The sequence below is a fragment of the Amblyomma maculatum genome, unplaced genomic scaffold (assembly GCF_055883805.1).
Source record: "Amblyomma maculatum isolate TAMU_Amacu unplaced genomic scaffold, ASM5588380v1 scaffold_24, whole genome shotgun sequence".
Taxonomy (NCBI): domain Eukaryota; kingdom Metazoa; phylum Arthropoda; class Arachnida; order Ixodida; family Ixodidae; genus Amblyomma; species Amblyomma maculatum.
In genome coordinates this window covers 829,264-847,972 of record NW_028146749.1, presented here as the reverse complement: position 1 = coordinate 847,972, position 18,709 = coordinate 829,264, and the positions used below count along the sequence as shown (strand labels likewise).

The 18,709-nt window shown below is 46.5% G+C and overlaps 1 protein-coding gene across 6 annotated transcripts in view; it reads left to right on the top strand.

The window, feature by feature from the left end:
- The window catches only part of LOC146170950 (uncharacterized), a 720,860-nt gene that overhangs the window by 155,220 nt on the left and 546,931 nt on the right, over window positions 1-18,709 (top strand). For 3 of the 6 annotated variants that reach the window (XM_084586584.1, XM_084586586.1, XM_084586585.1), the window contains exon 3: window positions 10,675-10,735. The exons of the other annotated variants lie outside the window; for them this stretch is intronic. In XM_084586584.1, coding sequence (XP_084442710.1) covers window positions 10,675-10,735 — 61 coding nt within the window. The remainder of the gene's footprint in view (window positions 1-10,674; window positions 10,736-18,709) is intronic. 6 annotated transcript variants of the gene reach the window in all.

Genomic DNA, 18,709 nt, shown 5'->3' with positions numbered 1-18,709 from the left:
CTGAAATAAAAGCGATTATGCTTTTTGTTGTCTTTATGGTCATTTGTAGTAATTATATCGCACCCGGTGCTTTTCGTTCCGGCTGCTCATTTCCCACGTTTTCTTTTTTTTTTTTTTTTTTCTTCCCAGGACTCTGTCAATCACGACCGATCGCTTGTTTATATCGAGCACATACTGCGCACGCAAAAAAAAAAAAAAATGCGGGGAAGGTTTTATAATTATTCTGTTTTACCTCTGGGCCCAGCTGGAGCTCAAGAGCTGTGCTGTGCATGCATGCTTGGAAGTGAATTCTAGATCACTATACTTGGAGCAATGCGCTCGGCAGGTCTTCGGACACGGCCTGTGTTGCAGAGAGCGAGGAACCTTCCTGCCCAGCTGGAGCTTTTATTTTTCCTAAAAAGACTTCCAAATGGTAGTTTCCAGGTGTTCTCGGCGCTCGCTTTTCGGCAGCTATAGCCTGACGTGAAAGCACGACATCGAGAGCAAAGCATATTGCAGGAATGCTGTGTTTCTGGCTTGAGCCACGCGTTCATGGCTCCCCGCAATGAGAAAGAGAAAACGCCCTTTAAAACTAACAGCTCCGTTTATTACTGACTTTATGGGTACCGTAATAGTTATTAGCATACCGCCGGGAAGCAAGTGAAAATCAAGATTTTTCGGCATCCTTGGAAATAATACGAGAGCGACGTGCACCCTGCCTTGCAGGTGCAAATGGCATCCGTGATATTGTCTGGGTTTGCCGACAAGTACATTCTACAAACCCGAAATACATATGTGGTGAAGAGACGCCGAAAGGGCCGAATAAAACTCACCTCCAAGCTGACGTCATAAAGGCGCTTTTCATTTGGGCAGCACATTTTCCGAAGATATCTGAGGGCCCTTATGTGCACTGTGAAGCTCCTCGCGCACTCCAAACGCGTGCTTAGCTTCGTACAGTTTCTCACCGCTCAAGCAGTTATTCTTAAAATACGTCGCAACAAATTCGATGGTCCAAAATCCACTAAAAAGCTAGCGCTGCAGAGCTTGCACAGCCATGCCTGTTTTTCGGCGCACTGCGCTGTCACAAGTCACCACTTGTTTCGATGCACCGAGTAGAATTGAAATAAAAGCTACGGCAGAACTGCCGAGCACCGAGAAAGCACGCATAGCCCGACGCTTTAGGGCACATCTCGCTCTTTAGGGAAGAGCGTTTTTTCCCATTGACCGACGGTGCCTAGCTGTACTCGGCTGTGCTTCTGGGGTGTCTAGTCGTCTACATTGCCACCGTGGGAAAACCCAGTGCTGCGCATTGCACACTTACTGAGCTTTTGCTTTCTTTATCTCTTTGCTTTAAAAGTGCCATATGCTTGGGCTGCGAATTCCTGCTTGAAAGAAAAAAAAAAAAAAAAAAAAAACTAAGAGCCTTCAGCAGGAGCGCTCGCGCGTCGACGATTCGCTGCGTCATTAGTGTTTTAAAGGGGGCTAGTTGGTTGTTTATGTTAATTAAAGGACTGCGCTAACTTAACAAAACAGAGAAACGGAATAAAAAAATTTACACGAGACACAAAGCGCCCGGCCAAAGCGCCGGCGGCCTTCTACCGACAGCATAGACTTTCTTCGCATTGCCTTTGATTTATTTTGCAACACACACACGTGGTGCATGTGTCTCTAATGTGCGCGTGTGGCACGAGGCAGGAAATGACCGAAAAAAGTTTAGTTCTAACACGTTTGCTTCGTAGAAGATAGGCTTCGCGTTCACTCCGCCGCCTCTCTCCGAAAAGCAAACATACCCGTTACGAACGCGCCGCTGTCTCGTGCACCTTAACTCCAACTTATGCCATGCGCGCTTTTTAGAACGGTGATTTGCTCTGTGGGCTGCCCCGGAAAAGAGCGCGAAAAGTTCGCTTTGCGTGTGTTTTCGTTTTCCATCTGCGCCAATGGTCGAACCATAAGCTTCGAAATACGATAAAACATCAAAAACACGGCGCGCCATCCAAGAAGCCTTTACCCGTTTCGTTTGAGGTACTATATACTATCGCGATCAGACAGCGAAACCAAAACTGGCGGTCGAGAATGAGTCTCATTGCAAACTTAATGATTTTGTCAGGAAAGTTGAATTCTTTTGTATGTTATCCGAACAGAAAAAAAAAAAAAAAAAGAAACAGCGCTTTCTTCACTTTTAATGGTTCTATTAGCCCGATTACATCTGTAATCTAAATATATCGTATGCTGTCATGCAGTGTCTAAGAATCTTGTCGCACTATTATGGTTCCTCGTGGAAAGTTCCAGGAATAAAAGTCAGTCGCAAAAATTCAAATGAAAAAGGGAAAAAAATTGACGGGGTTCGGCAGTGCATGGCTCGCATACGGCGCCTATTTGGGTAACGCCCGCCCTGGGTACAGCCACTCGAAATTGGCAATCAGAAACTTTTCAAAAGGACGGACACATGCCACAGCCCACAAAATTCGTTTCTTTGCGGCTACCCCAAGTCGTATTGCAATTATATAGACCAGCACACGCAGTCCACCCAGGAAATGAGGTCGCCCACTTCATTGCGCGTGGGTGCGTCAACCGAGCAGAGCGCGGCACTGAACCTCGCTTCGTCCGCGGTTCCCAGCTCAGACCCAGGTGCCCAAAAGCGACTGGTGGGCTGGGCCCTCCAGTTCTCCGAGAGCAATAAACACACGGTTACCGCCCGCGACCAGAGATGCCTTATCGTGAATCACGGGTAGCGTGGTGTAGGGGTGGGAACACCTATGAAGCGAACGATAGGAGACGTAATTCGGAAGACCAAATGAAAACAGCTTTATACAGCGATTTACAGCATAGAGAATAAAGAACTCGGAGAGCAGGACGGCATGCCTGCCTAAACGCTCTCGCGTCTTCCTCTCGTCCGGCCTCGCCCAGGCAGTCACAAATCACTGTCACTAGGCGGCCGAGATTCAGCTGCAGGTCCCGAGGTCACAGGAACGGGGACACAGCTAGGTCCCGGAATCCGTATCGAAGCCGATGACAACGGGCGTCTGACGGTCGACCGCGCATCCTGGCCTGCGAATACTGGAGCAGCACGCCGGATCCTTCTCTCCCGCTTGCCGAGGTCGCGTTCCTCCTGAAACCGCAAACGCAGGGAGAGAAGAGCAACATCCATCCCGCGACATGCCGGCGCCACACAGCCCGGTGACGCGGTGAACTTGGCCGGCCTGGCACAGCAGGCTCACCCTTTAAAGGCCACCTGAAAACCAAGTTTTTCACCACCATACACAACATCACGCGATAGGCGTCGGACGGGATGTGAGATGCACGTGGGATCTCAGAGGTTCGAGGTTGAGGGCGGTATCTCAGGAGGGAGGCTATGGATGCTGAAATCATGCTGCTGCAACGAATTCCGATGAACGTTGTTCCGATGCGCTGCGATGAAATCGAAGAATCGAACGTCCTCAGTGCAGGCATAAGCCAGCGTATCCTTCCTGAAGAGCTCAGCCATCGAACTGGTGCTCCGGAATTAGATGCGCCCCGAGTTCTGTGTGCCGGCGGCCAGTTCCACTTGAGGATGCGCGACCGGATGGCTGTTTATCCATTAGCCATGTTGGGCGGTTAGAGCATGCTGTGCGGCGAGAGCTGCAACGCATAAGTTCCGTGAGGGCCTGTACGGTACCGCTGTGGAGAGAGCCGAGATCACTGCGTCTCGGGGGTCAGAGCGAGCGGTCTGCTCTTCGCTGTGCAGATTGGTTCTGGTTCCTGCGTCACAGACATCTCGGTATGTGCGAGACATGTTATGAGCATGCTGTGTCGAGTTGCGTTCATCCGAAGGGCGAGTGTTGTGCGGAGAAGCGTCTTCTGAGCACTTATCGCGTGTAGACCGTGCACGGACGCGCAGAAGTCTTCGCGGCGTTCATAATCGAGGTTTCTTTGAGGTGGGGAGGGCGTGAAGGTCGCATTGCAGGTACGGGATATGGTCGGAATGCGCTGGCTTGCCTCCAAACCTTGAGAAGTGCCTCCTGTTCAGATTAGACTTGACCATCGAAGCGGATAATGACGGTTTCCTCTTAGCGAGCACCCGATAGCAGGCGTATAAAAGAAGCAGGGCGGACACCAGGTCGCCTCTAGATCACGTTTGTCGATGTAGCAACGTGGCGCTCCTTCTCTACCACCCGCTCTCGCTGCCAAGACGTCGTCTTCCTTCTTTTCGTCGTACTGTTTGCAGAATCTCTCCTCAATATGCAACAATTAAGGCCTGTGACTTGCGATGCCAGCCGCTAATTTTCCCTCGGTGAAGTCACCCGCCGAAGAGGAGGTTAGCCTAACTAGGTGTTGGGTTTCGCCTCCTTCGCCCCAGTTGCGATGCCACGGATGGTTTCGACGGAGACGAAGGGAGCGATGTTTTCAGCGGGGTGAGCGTCCGCTACTACAACATTGCGCTTGTGGTTTACGCGCACGGCCTTGGTTTCTTTCATTTTGCTAAACTTCCAGGCACTATATAGCGATAGTGTGCCTGGAGAGGGCAAGGAAGTTTCTCTTTCCTATGGGACGGTAAAGGACTGTCTCATTGAGTCTGTGTGAGCTAAGAATCAGGTGCCGAGAGGTGTTTGGCGGTGGATTTAATGTTTCTCCAGGAGCCCGCGCTTTGGTTTGGTTTCCGTTCGTAGCAGACGACGCGGAGGCAGAGGGCGACTACTTCCAGCTGCTTCGGCAAAGAGAAGGGCCGAAACTAGGAACTGCGACACTGCTTTATGTACATTATTGTACTATACTCCTTTACCTTTTACCCTAAACGGTCCTTTCTCCCTGTCGCTCACCTCTTTGATTTCTCCTATCTGTCTCCTTGCTATCCCTTTATTTCCGCTTCCCCAGTTCAGGTGCTTCAGTTCATTTCGATAGCAGATACCGGGCAGGCAAAAATATTTTCGTTCCTGTATTATTTTATTTTATTTAATAAAACCACTTACTACTACTACACTGCCTTGGTAGTCTTGGGAACGCCCCTGCTCCTGTGCTCGTACGCGACACGGCCGGGAGCGTACGGGCTCGTTTATGGGCGCGCTATTTTGGCGCCATCGTTTGGCCGCAAAGGGAGGTGATTTAGATCGGCCACGGCCGGTCTCGAGGGAGAGCGCACGCAGGAAGCGCGCTCCCCCTCGAGATTCCCTCGCGCTCCCCCTCGAGACCGGCATTCAATCGGCGTCTGGTTGTCTGGTGCGCCAGACGGTCAGACGGAGGGGTTTTCCCCAGACTGTTGTGGTTGTGCGGGGCTGATGCCTTCCGGCTTCGGGTCACCGTCGCTGGGCGTCGCTTTGGCGCTTGAAGGACTCACGTCTGCTTGCGCTTACTTTCGCTCTCTTTCGGTGCTTACTTGCGCTGAAGGTTCCCCTGTGATGTCTGTACTGGGTGTGTTATGAGAAGCGTAGAATCGTTTGAGAACCGGTGTTTGATTTGCTGAGTTTCTTCAGGCACATTGCCGTGCGCCGAGGAATAGAATATATTCCCTCAGATAGAGGTGATCGTTCACTATTCGAGCCTCAGCCTCTGCTTTCCGGATTTCTAGCGCCTGTAAGCAGGGTCGGAATATAGTCTGTGTAGCCCTCCATTCTTCTTTCGTGGCACAGTGAGCGGACCAAGTTGCACCAACGTTACTATATTGGCACGGTGAGGGGAGTGCAACAAATAGGCGTGCCAAATTTTAACAAACAAATAAAAAAGGAAAACGCAGTGTCACATTTTGAATAACCTCATTTATTTTTATTCCTGAGTTTTATTCCGATATTCAAGACATGCGCGACTTTTTGTGCAGTTTCTGTTTAACAAATTCAAACATTTTTTCTTCATGTCAAGTGTAAAGGTTAAGCAAAGCATTTTACGTGCTTGAAATACCATTTATACCATTTAATATTAGTATATGTTGCAGCGCGATTTAAAAAGTATTTAAGTCATTAATTTTTTTTTTTTTCAAAGACCTTCAGTCAGCAGTTCTGCCCACGGTCCGTAATGAGTTGGCACACACACACAAAAAAGCTACAGAAACGTGAGCCATATTTGCAAAGTGAGGAAGGAAGAGTTGTAGAATTGTGCTTGTATTCTGAAATATTTTATATCGGTCTATTATAATCACGTCGATGGCATTTTAACCTTTCGCCTCTATTCCCCAAAAGTTCGCACTGAAAAATTTTTTCTTGATGTTATATATGACGTGAAACATCGAAAAAGCCTTTAAATAACCATACTTTGATACAGTAAAAGCTCGATTTATCAAAGACATCCCGATTTTCTCTCAGATGCCCAAAGGATAGAATGCTTTGACAAACTTGAGCTAATTAATCCAATTTCCTGTTCTGTCGCGTTTTAAAGACCCCCCCCCCCCCCCCCTTTTTTTTTTCTCGAAATATAAAGGCGCAAAGTTAATCCTTGCTTTTTTTCGTAGAGATCGCACCAAAATGTATTGATTGCGAGCCAACGGCAACATCGCGTATCGCCTTTTTCCTGATTTACCAAACTGCGTTGAGCGAATCGATATTTATAATTTTGAATTCCTGGCGGGTGGAGTGGCTGATGCCCTTTATCTGCTACGGCAGTTTGCTGGAACACACCAGGGAACCAAACACAGGCTGGACGCACTTCAAGTTTAAGAGAAATCCACGCGGCCGTCGCTTAGAAATCGCACGCGACCAAGGATGGCTGACTTCGTTGCTGGGAGATAAATTCTTATTTCCCTGGGGCTCTTCTTGTCCAGGTAGCAATTTTTTGTCTCTTTTGATGAGCGCTAGCTATGTCTTCTATTTCCGCTGTCCGCGTTTTCATTTTGGGAGCAATTTTACGCTTTACCAAAATGATGCCGCGGTAACGTTCTGAATGCCGGTACATTTTGTAATCAAATTTTTCGAATTGAATGACCGAGAAATGCATCACTGAATTTAACGAAGATCCCGATTTAACGAAATAGTTAGTGGCTCCCCTCAACATTGTAAATCGAGTTTTATCTTAATTATTTGTTTATCCTTAGGGCCCGAGGGCATTACAGAGGGGTGTGGGGGTCAATCAAATCAGAGTAAAACACAAGAGAGCAAATAGATTTATACAAGAAATGTTCGTGGCTGCACAAGTAGATATCAAAATACAAAATCACGAGCAACACACCCAAAACAGTGATATGTGATATAAAACCAGAAGTACTGAAAACGACAGCAAAAGTACAGTGTTAAACATTGGAGCAACTTGGTTAGTGACAGTTGCACGGAAGGCATTGACATCTTCAATTTCAGCAATGGCATGAGGAAGGCGATTCCAGTGCTTGGAATGAAGGAGTCGCGGCAGTATTTGGTGCGACAGAATGGAATTCCTACCTTGTGACGGTGATCAATGCGTGCTGAAGTGTAGGATGGGGGCTTTAGAAGTTTCTAAAGCATATCGAGATGTGACGCCTGGATCCCAGACAGAGGCTGCATATTCCAGTTTTGGACGGACGAAAGTGTTGGCAATGAGAAGTTTTAGTGCGCTAGGACAATGTGAAAATGTTTCTTCTGAGAGAGCCAAGAGTTTGGTAGCATTATTCAATATGAACATGCAACTTTCATGACAAGTGATTAGTTATGCGAACACCTAAAGAAGACCACTGTTTAGGTAGTCGGATCAGTTGTGCTGACGCTGGTGCACGCGCATACGTTTACACTTGTTAATGATGAGCGTCATATTCCAACGCTGACACCATTCCGAAAGGCTGTTAATATCGGATTGTAATATAGAGACGTCACGTTCGTTGTTAATTTTACGATAGATAAAACAATAATCCGTTAGGAAACAAACTGATGAAGTAAGGTATGCCGGCAAGTCATTTAGTTATGTCAGGAAAACCAGGGGTCCTAAGACAAAACCTTGAGGCACACTGGGGAAAACTGAGAGTCAGTATTTTTTGCGGTTACGAACTGAGATCGATAAGTAAGGAAAGAGTGCAGCCATGAAGGCACGTTAGCATCTAACTTCAATTTGCTTAAAGAGAAGTAATTCCTGTGAGACTGTACCAAAAGTTTTATCCAGGAATGTGCAGTCTGCCAGCGATTCATCGTCAACATTACAATGGAGGTGACGACTGAAACATAAAAGCTGGCTCTCACAGGAGAATGTTTTTTCGGAAACCAGGCTGAAAGTTACTGAAGAAAGAATCAGTTTCTAAAATTTTACCAAGATGAGAGATGGTGGCGTGTTTCATGATTTTGCATGGAATGCTGGTGAGCGCGATATGGGACGATAATTATTAATATCGCCTGACTTATGCAGATGAATTACTTTTCCAACCTTCGAGTCATCGGGTACGCAGCATGTATCAAGCTACTGCTCAAGAAGTTTCGTCAGGATAATGGACGAGTACGTCTTTGTATTTAACAAAAATTTTGAATTTATGTTGTAAATTCCACAGGATGAGGGCACCTTAAGCCTTTCAATTATGCGTAATATTCCTATTGTGTCAAAAAAAAAAAATGATTGAGTTCATCAAAGGAAACTCCATGGTGGGATAATCAGGTAAAATGGTAGCGATTGGAGTGACCGAAAAAGATAACGAAAGTATGGAACTTAATGCACATGGAACATATAGCTGCGCCGTCTCGAGATCTGAGGAGGAGAGCAGATACATCTTTACTGTGCACTATATTCCAAAATTGCTTTACATTAGCCTCAGTAATGAGGGTAGAGGTTGTTTAAAAGATGAGTCCTTAGGATATATATATATATATATATATATATATATATATATATATATATATATATATATATATATATATATATATATTTTATAGGGCTTTTACGGTATTTAGCCGCTGCCTTAAGACGTATTGCCGTTCCCGAAAAACTGCAGCAACGGAAGTGCCGGGTGCGTCACTCAAAAATGAAGCACAACCTTACGTTTTTTTTCGAGTATTAAGCACAGTACGAAAACTGAAATGCAATATTAATAAAATAGTTTTATGGATTAAAATTACTTACGGTAAAGAACGCAATACATCGCTGTCGTCCGTCGCGCCATCTTTGCGGCGTTGAATAAGTTAACTTGAAAAATTGCCGCGGCGTAAATCTGTAAAAAAGACTTTAAAGCATGTTAAAAGGCGATTGTTGCTGAGAGCTGTCCCTGAACGCAACCTAAAGGTAACGTACATTCACTGAAGACAGGAAGGTAATTGAATAGTTTAACCGTTGTATACCGTCACATCCTAGCTGCGTTCGCGGCTGGCCTTGCTCCTGGTAGGAACAAGAAATATTGTATTATGTAACCTAAAAGGGAACATACCCTAGGAAATATGATCGTAATTTATTTGAATGTTGTGAATTTAAGGAAATAAAAAACTGTACCATTGCAGCAAACTATTTTACTGCGTATGCATGGTAATTTATGCACTGCAATGTGTACTCAAAAACATATAGCTTTATTGACTTCCTTTTTGTTGTGTTTTATTTTTTAGTGACGCCACCCGGCACTTCTGTTGCTGCAGTTTTCAGGGAATGGAAATATGCTGCCCTATGATACACGCCTCCCATCGATGTTGTTAATTGGATCTCTAATTAGCAGAACGAAAGAGACGCTTTTTCTTGTTAGCAAATATATTTATTGACGAATTGAATGACCAAGAAATGCATCACTCATCGCATCAAGGTCATTCACAACTTCGCTCATGAAGAAAAATTAACTCAACACTTTGCAAACGCCAGTCCGAGATCCTTCCGCTATCGCGATATAAAGCGAAGCTGCTCCCTACCACTTGCTTTGAACTGACTCCACAACTTCGGCATATAGACAGAACGTACGGCCGTACAAAGCATTACTTAATTTACATATCTCATGTATTTGCTTCAGGGAGGTACGTACTGCAATAGAGTCAGTTCCCTAAAATATGCTTAAGCCCCGCCGTGGCTATTTATTGGCGTGGGGACCCAGGCCGGGTTGGATTAGTCGTGGCGGTCAGTCCGGCCGGGTTGGATCAGTCCTCCCACATCGTTGCATACACTCAGAGCACCTAAAGAACAAAGAAAAGAACTTGGGGACTGCGCCCCATTAACACGTCATCGGTTGACGTTTGACTTGCCAGCTTCCCTTTGTTGCGTTTACCGTGGGTTTTCTCCCTGCCGCACATTCCTCGGTCCGTTCTCTTCCTTCTCGTGAGCGATGTGTGCAACGACGGAACAAGAACGCATACCACAAAAAGGCTTGTTCACCTTGAGAGGATGCGAAAGACGCGGCGAATAACTGCGGAGCCAGCGGCTGAGGATTGGGCGGCGGTGAATCAGAACCATTTGTGCGAAAGGCATTGACGTCGCTCACACAGCCCCAGGACCTCACGCAATAGCCCGAGCACACAAGTTTAACAGCCACCAGAAGTTTGGCGAAAAGAAGTGGCCGTCATATGCTCGGCTGCGTAGAATGGCAGCCTGTGGTCTCATCATATGGCATCACGATAGTCGAATACCTTTCATGAAGAATGGCTCCAAGAAACCACCTCTACAGGCTCACTCTTCGGCCCACTAATATTAAAATGCGTGCACTGTTTAAGAAGAATACGTATTTGTACATCGCTTGGCCCCGTTTCAAGGAGATATATTTGGGGCGAATACTCAAAGCATTCGCTCTACACATTGAACGCATTTACCAGAAATCACAGAACCCGTTCCCCGGTCCCTTTACTTAACAGCAACAACCCATTTTTTTTTTTTTTTCAGCACCGCTGACAGCCGGAATTCAGTTGTCCAAGTCGGCCCTCTGCTCTGAGCGTCTGGAAAGGTAAGATGCCATATTTATCACTTAAGGATGATACCCATCATTCCTGGCTGTGCAAAGTGGCACGTTACGCCGCAGCACAGGCACGCAGAGCCACCTCTAATGAGGCGCTTGTTGCGCAGTCGCCAGTGGAATGAAGGTTCCTTCCGGTACTCCTGGATTTGTAAGGGACTGGCAATTATGGTCCTCCTGTAAATAGTTTTGAATAAATGTTTTCCACCGTCGCCACCCGAGTGCGCGTTGCTACAGAAGGTGTTTCTAAATCGTGAAAGTGAAGGGCTCGTTTCCGCTGGCGACTGTTTCTAAGCCGTAAATATAGCCACGTAGGTAGGCACTGTCTTCACCATTGTTGCAGCAGCTGTACTTTCACAGCCTATGCACCTTTTCAATAATTGCTGGGCGCCACCATATTGCTCGCTGGACTGCATTTTGCGGGTGGCGAGTGTGTAAGCCTCAGCGGAATCTGTTTATCTGCAGTCCAGAGAGGAGGCTTTTCGACATCATCCTCGCCCGATGAAAAGGCCCTCGCGGCCTCCTAAACTCGCGCGGTAGTAACACTCACCTCATCTTCGATCCATTTGAGCATTAGAAAATGAACAATTGATGTCGTGAAATCGCTCTCGCTGGAACTAAGAGAAATTTCTTGTACGGCCATGCCCGACTACACGAATAGCTTTCGCAGGTAGCCAGTGGTTTCCCCTACATTATACTTCTGTTGCTGCGTCGCAGTTTCCAGCGTTTCTTTAGCTCAGTTTCTTTTTCTACTGTTTTTTTTTTCTTGCTGTCATCGTCAGCAGTACTTTCGTCGCCGATATCCCGTGTAGAAGTTCTGTTGTAGCCGCTGATACCCCTCCCTTGTCAATGTTCTTTCGGTAAAGGCTGTCAGCGGGACATCGAATTGACGTCACACATATGCTGTATTTAATGTTTGGACGAAATACTACCACGAAATACTACCGTCGTCGCTTATTCTGGTTGAATGATCATTGCGATTCACCTAGCGGGCACATATCTGCGCGATGCAAACAACTGCTGTTGCAGACGGCGCACGCTGCGTTATGCCGGCCTGCTGAAGGCTGCTTTCACTTCTCTGCCGTGATGCGGAGAGGGGCGCAGAACTGCGCAGTCCTCACGGTTGCCTAGACCGGCCTGCACGCTCACGTGGCGCCCTGTGGGCCAGATCAGGACGTCGGAGCTCGCGGTGCTTGCGATCGCGCGGCACAGAGCAGATGGGATTAGTGCTCTCAACCCACCGTACTCGCAACCATGGCCGGATTCGAGCAGCGGCGGCGCATGCGAGTTCGGCCGTGGCTCAGGGAACGGCGCGTCAGGCGCGTAATGTCACGTGACAACTAGGACAGCGTAGAACCAACGTCACGGCTTCGTAGATCCGTCCTGCTCCTCATCGGCCTCCCGCGTTTTTCTTTTTCGAAACTTTGCCCTTTCTGACGGCGGGAGGGTGTGAGTTACGTTTACTAGTTCTCCCTTGTGAGGTATAGTCAGTCTCACGATGCAGCGAGCTCCACGGTGGGAACCTAACAGGGCCGCATTTTATACGATTCCCTTCTACTGCGCGTAACTCTTTCGGGCGGCAGTGCCGAGCACGCAAGAGCCCCAAAAGAACAACGCACACACGATGTGTTATGTTACGAGCACTGGATAGGAGAGAAACACGTGAGATGAGAAAAGAGGGGAGATGACTGTCGCCTGTTTCGGCTGTATCTTCGGCCCGCTCAGGCGGTCACTGGCCTTCTCAGGATTGCAGCGTGCCGTCTGCAGCTTCGCCTCGCTTTACACTTTGGAGGCGCGGATCGTATCTGGAAACCTTCTTGCATATATATTTTCTTCCTGCGCTTGTCTGATGCCCCTTATGTGCAGTGTTCTAGAAGGCACCATATCCCATTTTGTACCCCCCCCCCCCTCCTCCTTTTTTTGTTCCGTGCGTGGGACATCCTTGCCTTGGAGTTCGAGAGGAAAAAGGGCCTGCACTGGTCGCGGAAGCTCCGTCTTGTTTGGGAGCGTACAATATCCGCCCCTCCCTGGTCTCCTTGACTCGACCAATCGGCCACATCTGCGGGGTGTTCCCTCCCTAACACATCGCAGTCACGTGGGTTTTGCCCAGTGTGCGGACCTTAGCTACCTTAGCTCTAGCAGGTATTCACGCCTCCATCGCTTCCAGAATGAATCAACTAGCGTGCACGCGGTGCTTCCGTCTCCCTCGCAATATTTCACGAGTTGACTCCGCAGAAGTGGCTGCAGCTGTGGACGGCAAAGCTGTGAGCCGTCGACCGACATGGAAATGAGCTGGTGTTAGGGGCGCTGGCTCCCCAGCATCAGAGTGGACGTACGTGAGGGGACGGGAATTCACAACCGCCTCGACCTCTGTTAGGACTGTGCGCAGGCCATCGAAATCGAGGCAGCTTCTTCCAAGGGCTTTGCGAAGACAGGCTTTCACGATACGCACCATTATTTCCCATTTCTCTCTCTCTACAATGAATTTTCATGATATTCCAGTTTCTCCGATGTAGGTGAGCAATTCTGCTCCCCGCGCTGCTTGAACCTTCTTTGGGAGGTCCTTTGTTGCTCTCTTGAAAGTAGAGCATTATCTGAATACATGACTTCGATCATTCCTCGGCGGGAGACAAATCTTCTGAATGCCATGAGAAATGAGTTTGAAGTGAGGTCGCCGACAAGTTCCAGATGGACTGTTCTGGTTACTGAGTACGTAAAAAGGGCTACATATATCCCCTCCGTTTCGTTGTTGTGTCAGTGCAAAATAAAGGGCCCACAAAATGAACACCGGTGATCTTAAATGGGTTAGCCTTGTGACACGGTCTGATGGAAGGGGGGCCACGGGCTCTGCAGCAGGTCGGCATCGTTGTCTCTGGCACTGAAGGCAGCGCTGGATTCTGGATTTCACAATTTGTCTCGCTCTAAGTATCCAGTGGCGCTCACGAAGGTGGCATAGCATGCCACGCAATCCGGCATGCAGCAAGCGTTCGTGCTCTCGTGCCATTAGCAACAGTGCGAACTGGTGCGCTGAGCAGATGTATAGCGGGTGTTTTATTTCATACACAGTGTTGTGCGGTTCAGGGAAGTGAATATGACACTCCCCGAGCAGCCACAATGGATTCATGTGCTTGACAGTTTGGTAAAACTGAAAACGTTTTAACCTGCCGTGTCACGAGAAAGTGTGCTGGCACGTTTTATTGTTCATCGTCTTGTTTTGAATGTCCAACTCGGTAATAAAGAAAAAAAAAAGTGTTTTGTTTCCTCTTCTTCAGCGCTATGTCCATTTGCCGCCAACCCTAAGTATGCCGTCAGCGTCGAGGAAAGGGCTGAGAGCTAGGATGGGTGATTTCTTGTCCAGGGGAGCTGTCGTTTGAAGGGGGCTTAATTCTTCCGGGAAGCTTGTCATTTGTGGCATTCGAAGCCAATACTTCTCGGCCTGTGCCAACTCTGTTGCAGTTAACTCTCCCCATTATTTCTGGGAAGGATTTCGAGTTATTCAACAAGCGCTGAACCCACGCGGTAAATACTGTCAATATCCAACAGTGCTTCCAGTGCACTGCATTGAGCATTTGCACGACCTCTTCTGCGCAAAAGCTGCTATCGATGTTCGGGAGAACCGCGGGGTGCTCAGTGGTCATCTTCAGCCATGCAGGCTCATTCCACCACGCTTCATCTTCAATCAAAGTGGAAGGCATAATACCCCTTGCTGATAGATCTGCGGGGTTTGCCTTTCCTGGGCAATGATTCCAAACTGCCAGACCAGTCAGAGACTCTCCTGCACTCTGTCGGCAACGAAAGGTTTCCTCTTGAAAGCAGTGCTTTTTATTCATCTCTGGGCAACGGTCGAGACACTACATCAGTGGATCGAAACAGCTCTCACGTTCAGCTGCTGAAGAAGCGTGTTGGCCAACCGAGCTCCTATCAGGGCCCTCATGAGTTCCAGCCACTTCAATAACAAGCACCCTTGACATCAATGAAGTTCCCATCTTTATTGTTTGTCCGGACGGTAACCGAGGCCTCACGACCATTTTCTTTTTTCTATGAGATTTTTATATGTAGTGGGCAAAAGTCTCGACATACAGGAATAAAACTTAGTTTTCCAAGATACGGCGAAGTTTTCGCGGGAAAATATTAGTGTATCACTAGATAAGGAAAACGCCGTTTTTGGCATTTCAATAAAGTTTCAAGTTTGGAGACTTGCTGCTTGCGGAAGAAATATTGCAATTCATTATGTTTTGTTCACTAAATCTATGTAAATTTTACTTTTACAACAACTACTAGAAACCCGTTTAACTGTTGCAGTTGATTTCGTAAAAATTGCAAACTATGCTTCAGGAGCGACACGCTCCAACAATGTCTGCTTTCAGCCTTATGTATTAGCATGACACCTTGAGTTCTTTGCTTTAAATCTTTCTCTCTATAATGCAGGTTATGTACTTAATTTCAGACAATATTTAAAGCTCTAGACCACTGGGTGTTTTCTCCACAACGCATCAAAATCGTCCGAAATCCGAAAGCAGCAGCAAAGGGGCAACTTTGATTCCAATTAAAGAAAATATAACATCATCTTCGATTTTTATTAAAATCCCTCTAAAGAATCCTCAGTACCTCAGAAATATTAAGGACTCTAAAGGGTTGCATTATTATGTTTAAAATTATGAAACTGAGCGGTTATTCTGCAAATTGCCAATTTTCAGCCTTGCATTCTGGCACGACTCAATATAGTGTTGTACCTGAAACCTTTTCTCTTTATTATCCAGGCCTTGCTCTCTATTTCTGACAAATAGTTGTAGCTCTAGTCTGCTCTTTCCTCGTATTATTTTTAAATCTGTCAAAATTAAAAAATATAAAAAAATGGACAAATTTCAATCGAAGTTATAAATCTACCCCAATTTCGATTTTTATCGAATTCTCCTAAAAACTATTCTAAGTAATTTGTAAATATCAGGCACTAAAAAGTATAGCATTATGCAAATAAAAAATATAAAAATAAATACGAACGCGTTTTTATTCTATATATGTGCTTAGGGGTTCCCCTTAAGATATAGACGTCAAAACTTGGACTTAGTATTTGCTGTATTTAGTTACATTCTATCTGATGCAATATGCAAAGCATTCTCAATGCTTATAAAGCTTTTTTTATGCTTGTTGGCGGGGTTAAAAATAGCTTAAAATGGCATATATTCGCTACATTTCTGTCAGTTTTATGAGAAAAGGCAAGTAACGGTCGAAATTTTTTTCTAACCTCTTTTTTTTTATTTTTTATTGCGAAGTGCAGTGGTATTTTATCCAGTTTTTAATTATATATTTGCAAAGAAGAAGATCGGCAGTGGCTCGAGAGGAGCCCTTGCCTAGGCCAGCCATTAAATCATTCACCCTGTCGCCATGTTGTGCCGTCTTCTTGCCTTTCGCCACTAACAATATTATTTCATTTCTCAGTTATGACAAAAATTAACAATGCTCTATTTTTGAAGACCATTTTTCTAATGTGCAGTTTAGCACAGTCGTAATCAAAGCGCTTTGCAGCATTGTATAGTTTTGGTGGCATTTCATATTTCTTTGTGGCAGCAGCATGAATGAGCCGAGATGACGAGTATTCTTGTCGACTGAGCTGTCTAGCCCAGGGAAAACGTGAGCCAATACGGAGCGAACCCGCAGTCCACCTAAACTGCTGGTTACGCTTTTCAGGTTAGGTGGACGGTGGCGATTAGCTGTTCAGCCACGAGATTCTGAATTCCCCTACTTCCATTTGGCCGCAAATTTAATGAATGGCTTCTTAAAAGTTTATCCTGTACTCCCTTCAAGTCCAAGGTAATTCATGGCCCATCCTATAGACGCCACTCTGATGTCTTTTCGAGAACTTCCACATCCTGCACAATGTTAGGGTATAATTATTCATTTGAAAACCACTACGGGAGCTCAAAGAAGACGACACAAGAAAGAAAAGGACACCACATGTGTGCTCTACCAACCGTTTATTGAAAGAAAAAGGGACAAATTTAAACCCTCGACCACGCATGTGTGCAAAGATTAATCGCTCTCAACCCTGCCGGTATCAGGAATCAGCAAATGACAAGACTAGACACATATGACTCAACACTTGAAACAAAGGCAACGAAATATAAACCACACAAAATTTAGCGATAAAAATCAGTCAGTCGTAGCAAAAGCAGTGTCAGGTATTCAAAGCAAAAGCAGTCAAAACCTAATACGTAAAAACATGACAAAAACAAAGTAAAACACACACACACACACACACACACACACACACACACACACACACACACACACACACACACACACACACACACACACACACACACACACACACACACACACACACACACACACACACACACACACACACACACACACACACACACACACACACACACACACACACACACACACACACACACACACACACACACACACACACACACACACACACACACACACACACACACACACACACACACACACACACACACACACACACACACACACACACACACACACACACACACACACACACACACACACACACACACACACACACACACACACACACACACACACACACACACACACACACACACACACACACACACACACACACACACACACACACACACACACACACACACACACACACACACACACACACACACACACACACACACACACACACACACACACACACACACACACACACACACACACACACACACACACACACACACACACACACACACACACACACACACACACACACACACACACACACACACACACACACACACAGTGCCACTAAAGACATGTCGTCAGACACAAATCATGCATGGCGAAGCAGATCTTCATAGAAATATTTCCAGGAAGGAAATGCTCCCCTTGCTTTTAATCAAAAAGGCTTCAAGAATTTATCTCTCCACCTGATCGCGACTTCTGCCTATAATCCTGATACTGCTAAGCAGTGGCTAACACCCGCAATCTGTGCAGTGGAGATGCAAATTCGATCGTTCTCCTTTCTCTAGCGATTTCTCATGCTCCCGCGCTCTGTCACTGATGCAACGGCTCATCTGGCCTATGTAGGCCCTTCCACATGTCAGTGGGATTTCATACGCCACGTCGGCGGCGCAGGAAACAAAAGGCTTACCATGCCTCTCATCGCACACGAGTTTCTTCTTTCGCCCAATCTTTGAGCACAACCCTGGCAGTTTTTTGGGTGCGTAGAACATGACGGAAACCTCGTAGGGGCTTGCTGTTGTGGGCGCCACGGACGACAGCGCCCCAAGCGGCAAGCTAACCAGGCGCACCGCCGGGAGACCCCGGCATGGGCGACCGCGCCAAGCAGAGCGAAAACGGGCGCCCATTATCTGATGTATAAATAAACAGTTTTGCTTGTTATACCGGCTACGTCTACCACAGCCACCTTCTTCAGGTTGTGCACCACGCGGTGTATACAGAGGACCATCTCGCCATTAGGCTTCTTCCTGCCTTTCATTTTTTGAAGAAGGGTCTCAGCCACACCACAAATGACAGAACATATAGGAGCCAGCCGTTTGAAGCCTTTCAATACGATTTTTGAAGCTAGCCTCGACCCTGTCATTTTCTGGAAGTTAATATGTGAACCAATTCCCTTGTTGTTTGAAGACGAATGTTATGTTTCCCACAGAACTGTGGTACGCCATTCTAGCGTTAGTCTTTATTATAACAAGAAAGTCGTCCAAATATCTAAAAATTTTCAGCAGTAGGCCATTGTAAAGCGAAGAGGTTAAATCGTGGTCAGCAGACGATAAAAGTATGCGACACAGCACTGCGGCAACACAAGAACCAATACAAATCCCTTTCCTTTGCGCAAACATTCTAGTTTGAAACGTAGCTATTGTAGCCCTGAGGTAAAAGTCAAGCAAAGACAAAAAATTATCAACACTTAGACAGTTCTGTAAAGCAATAGCCTCATTA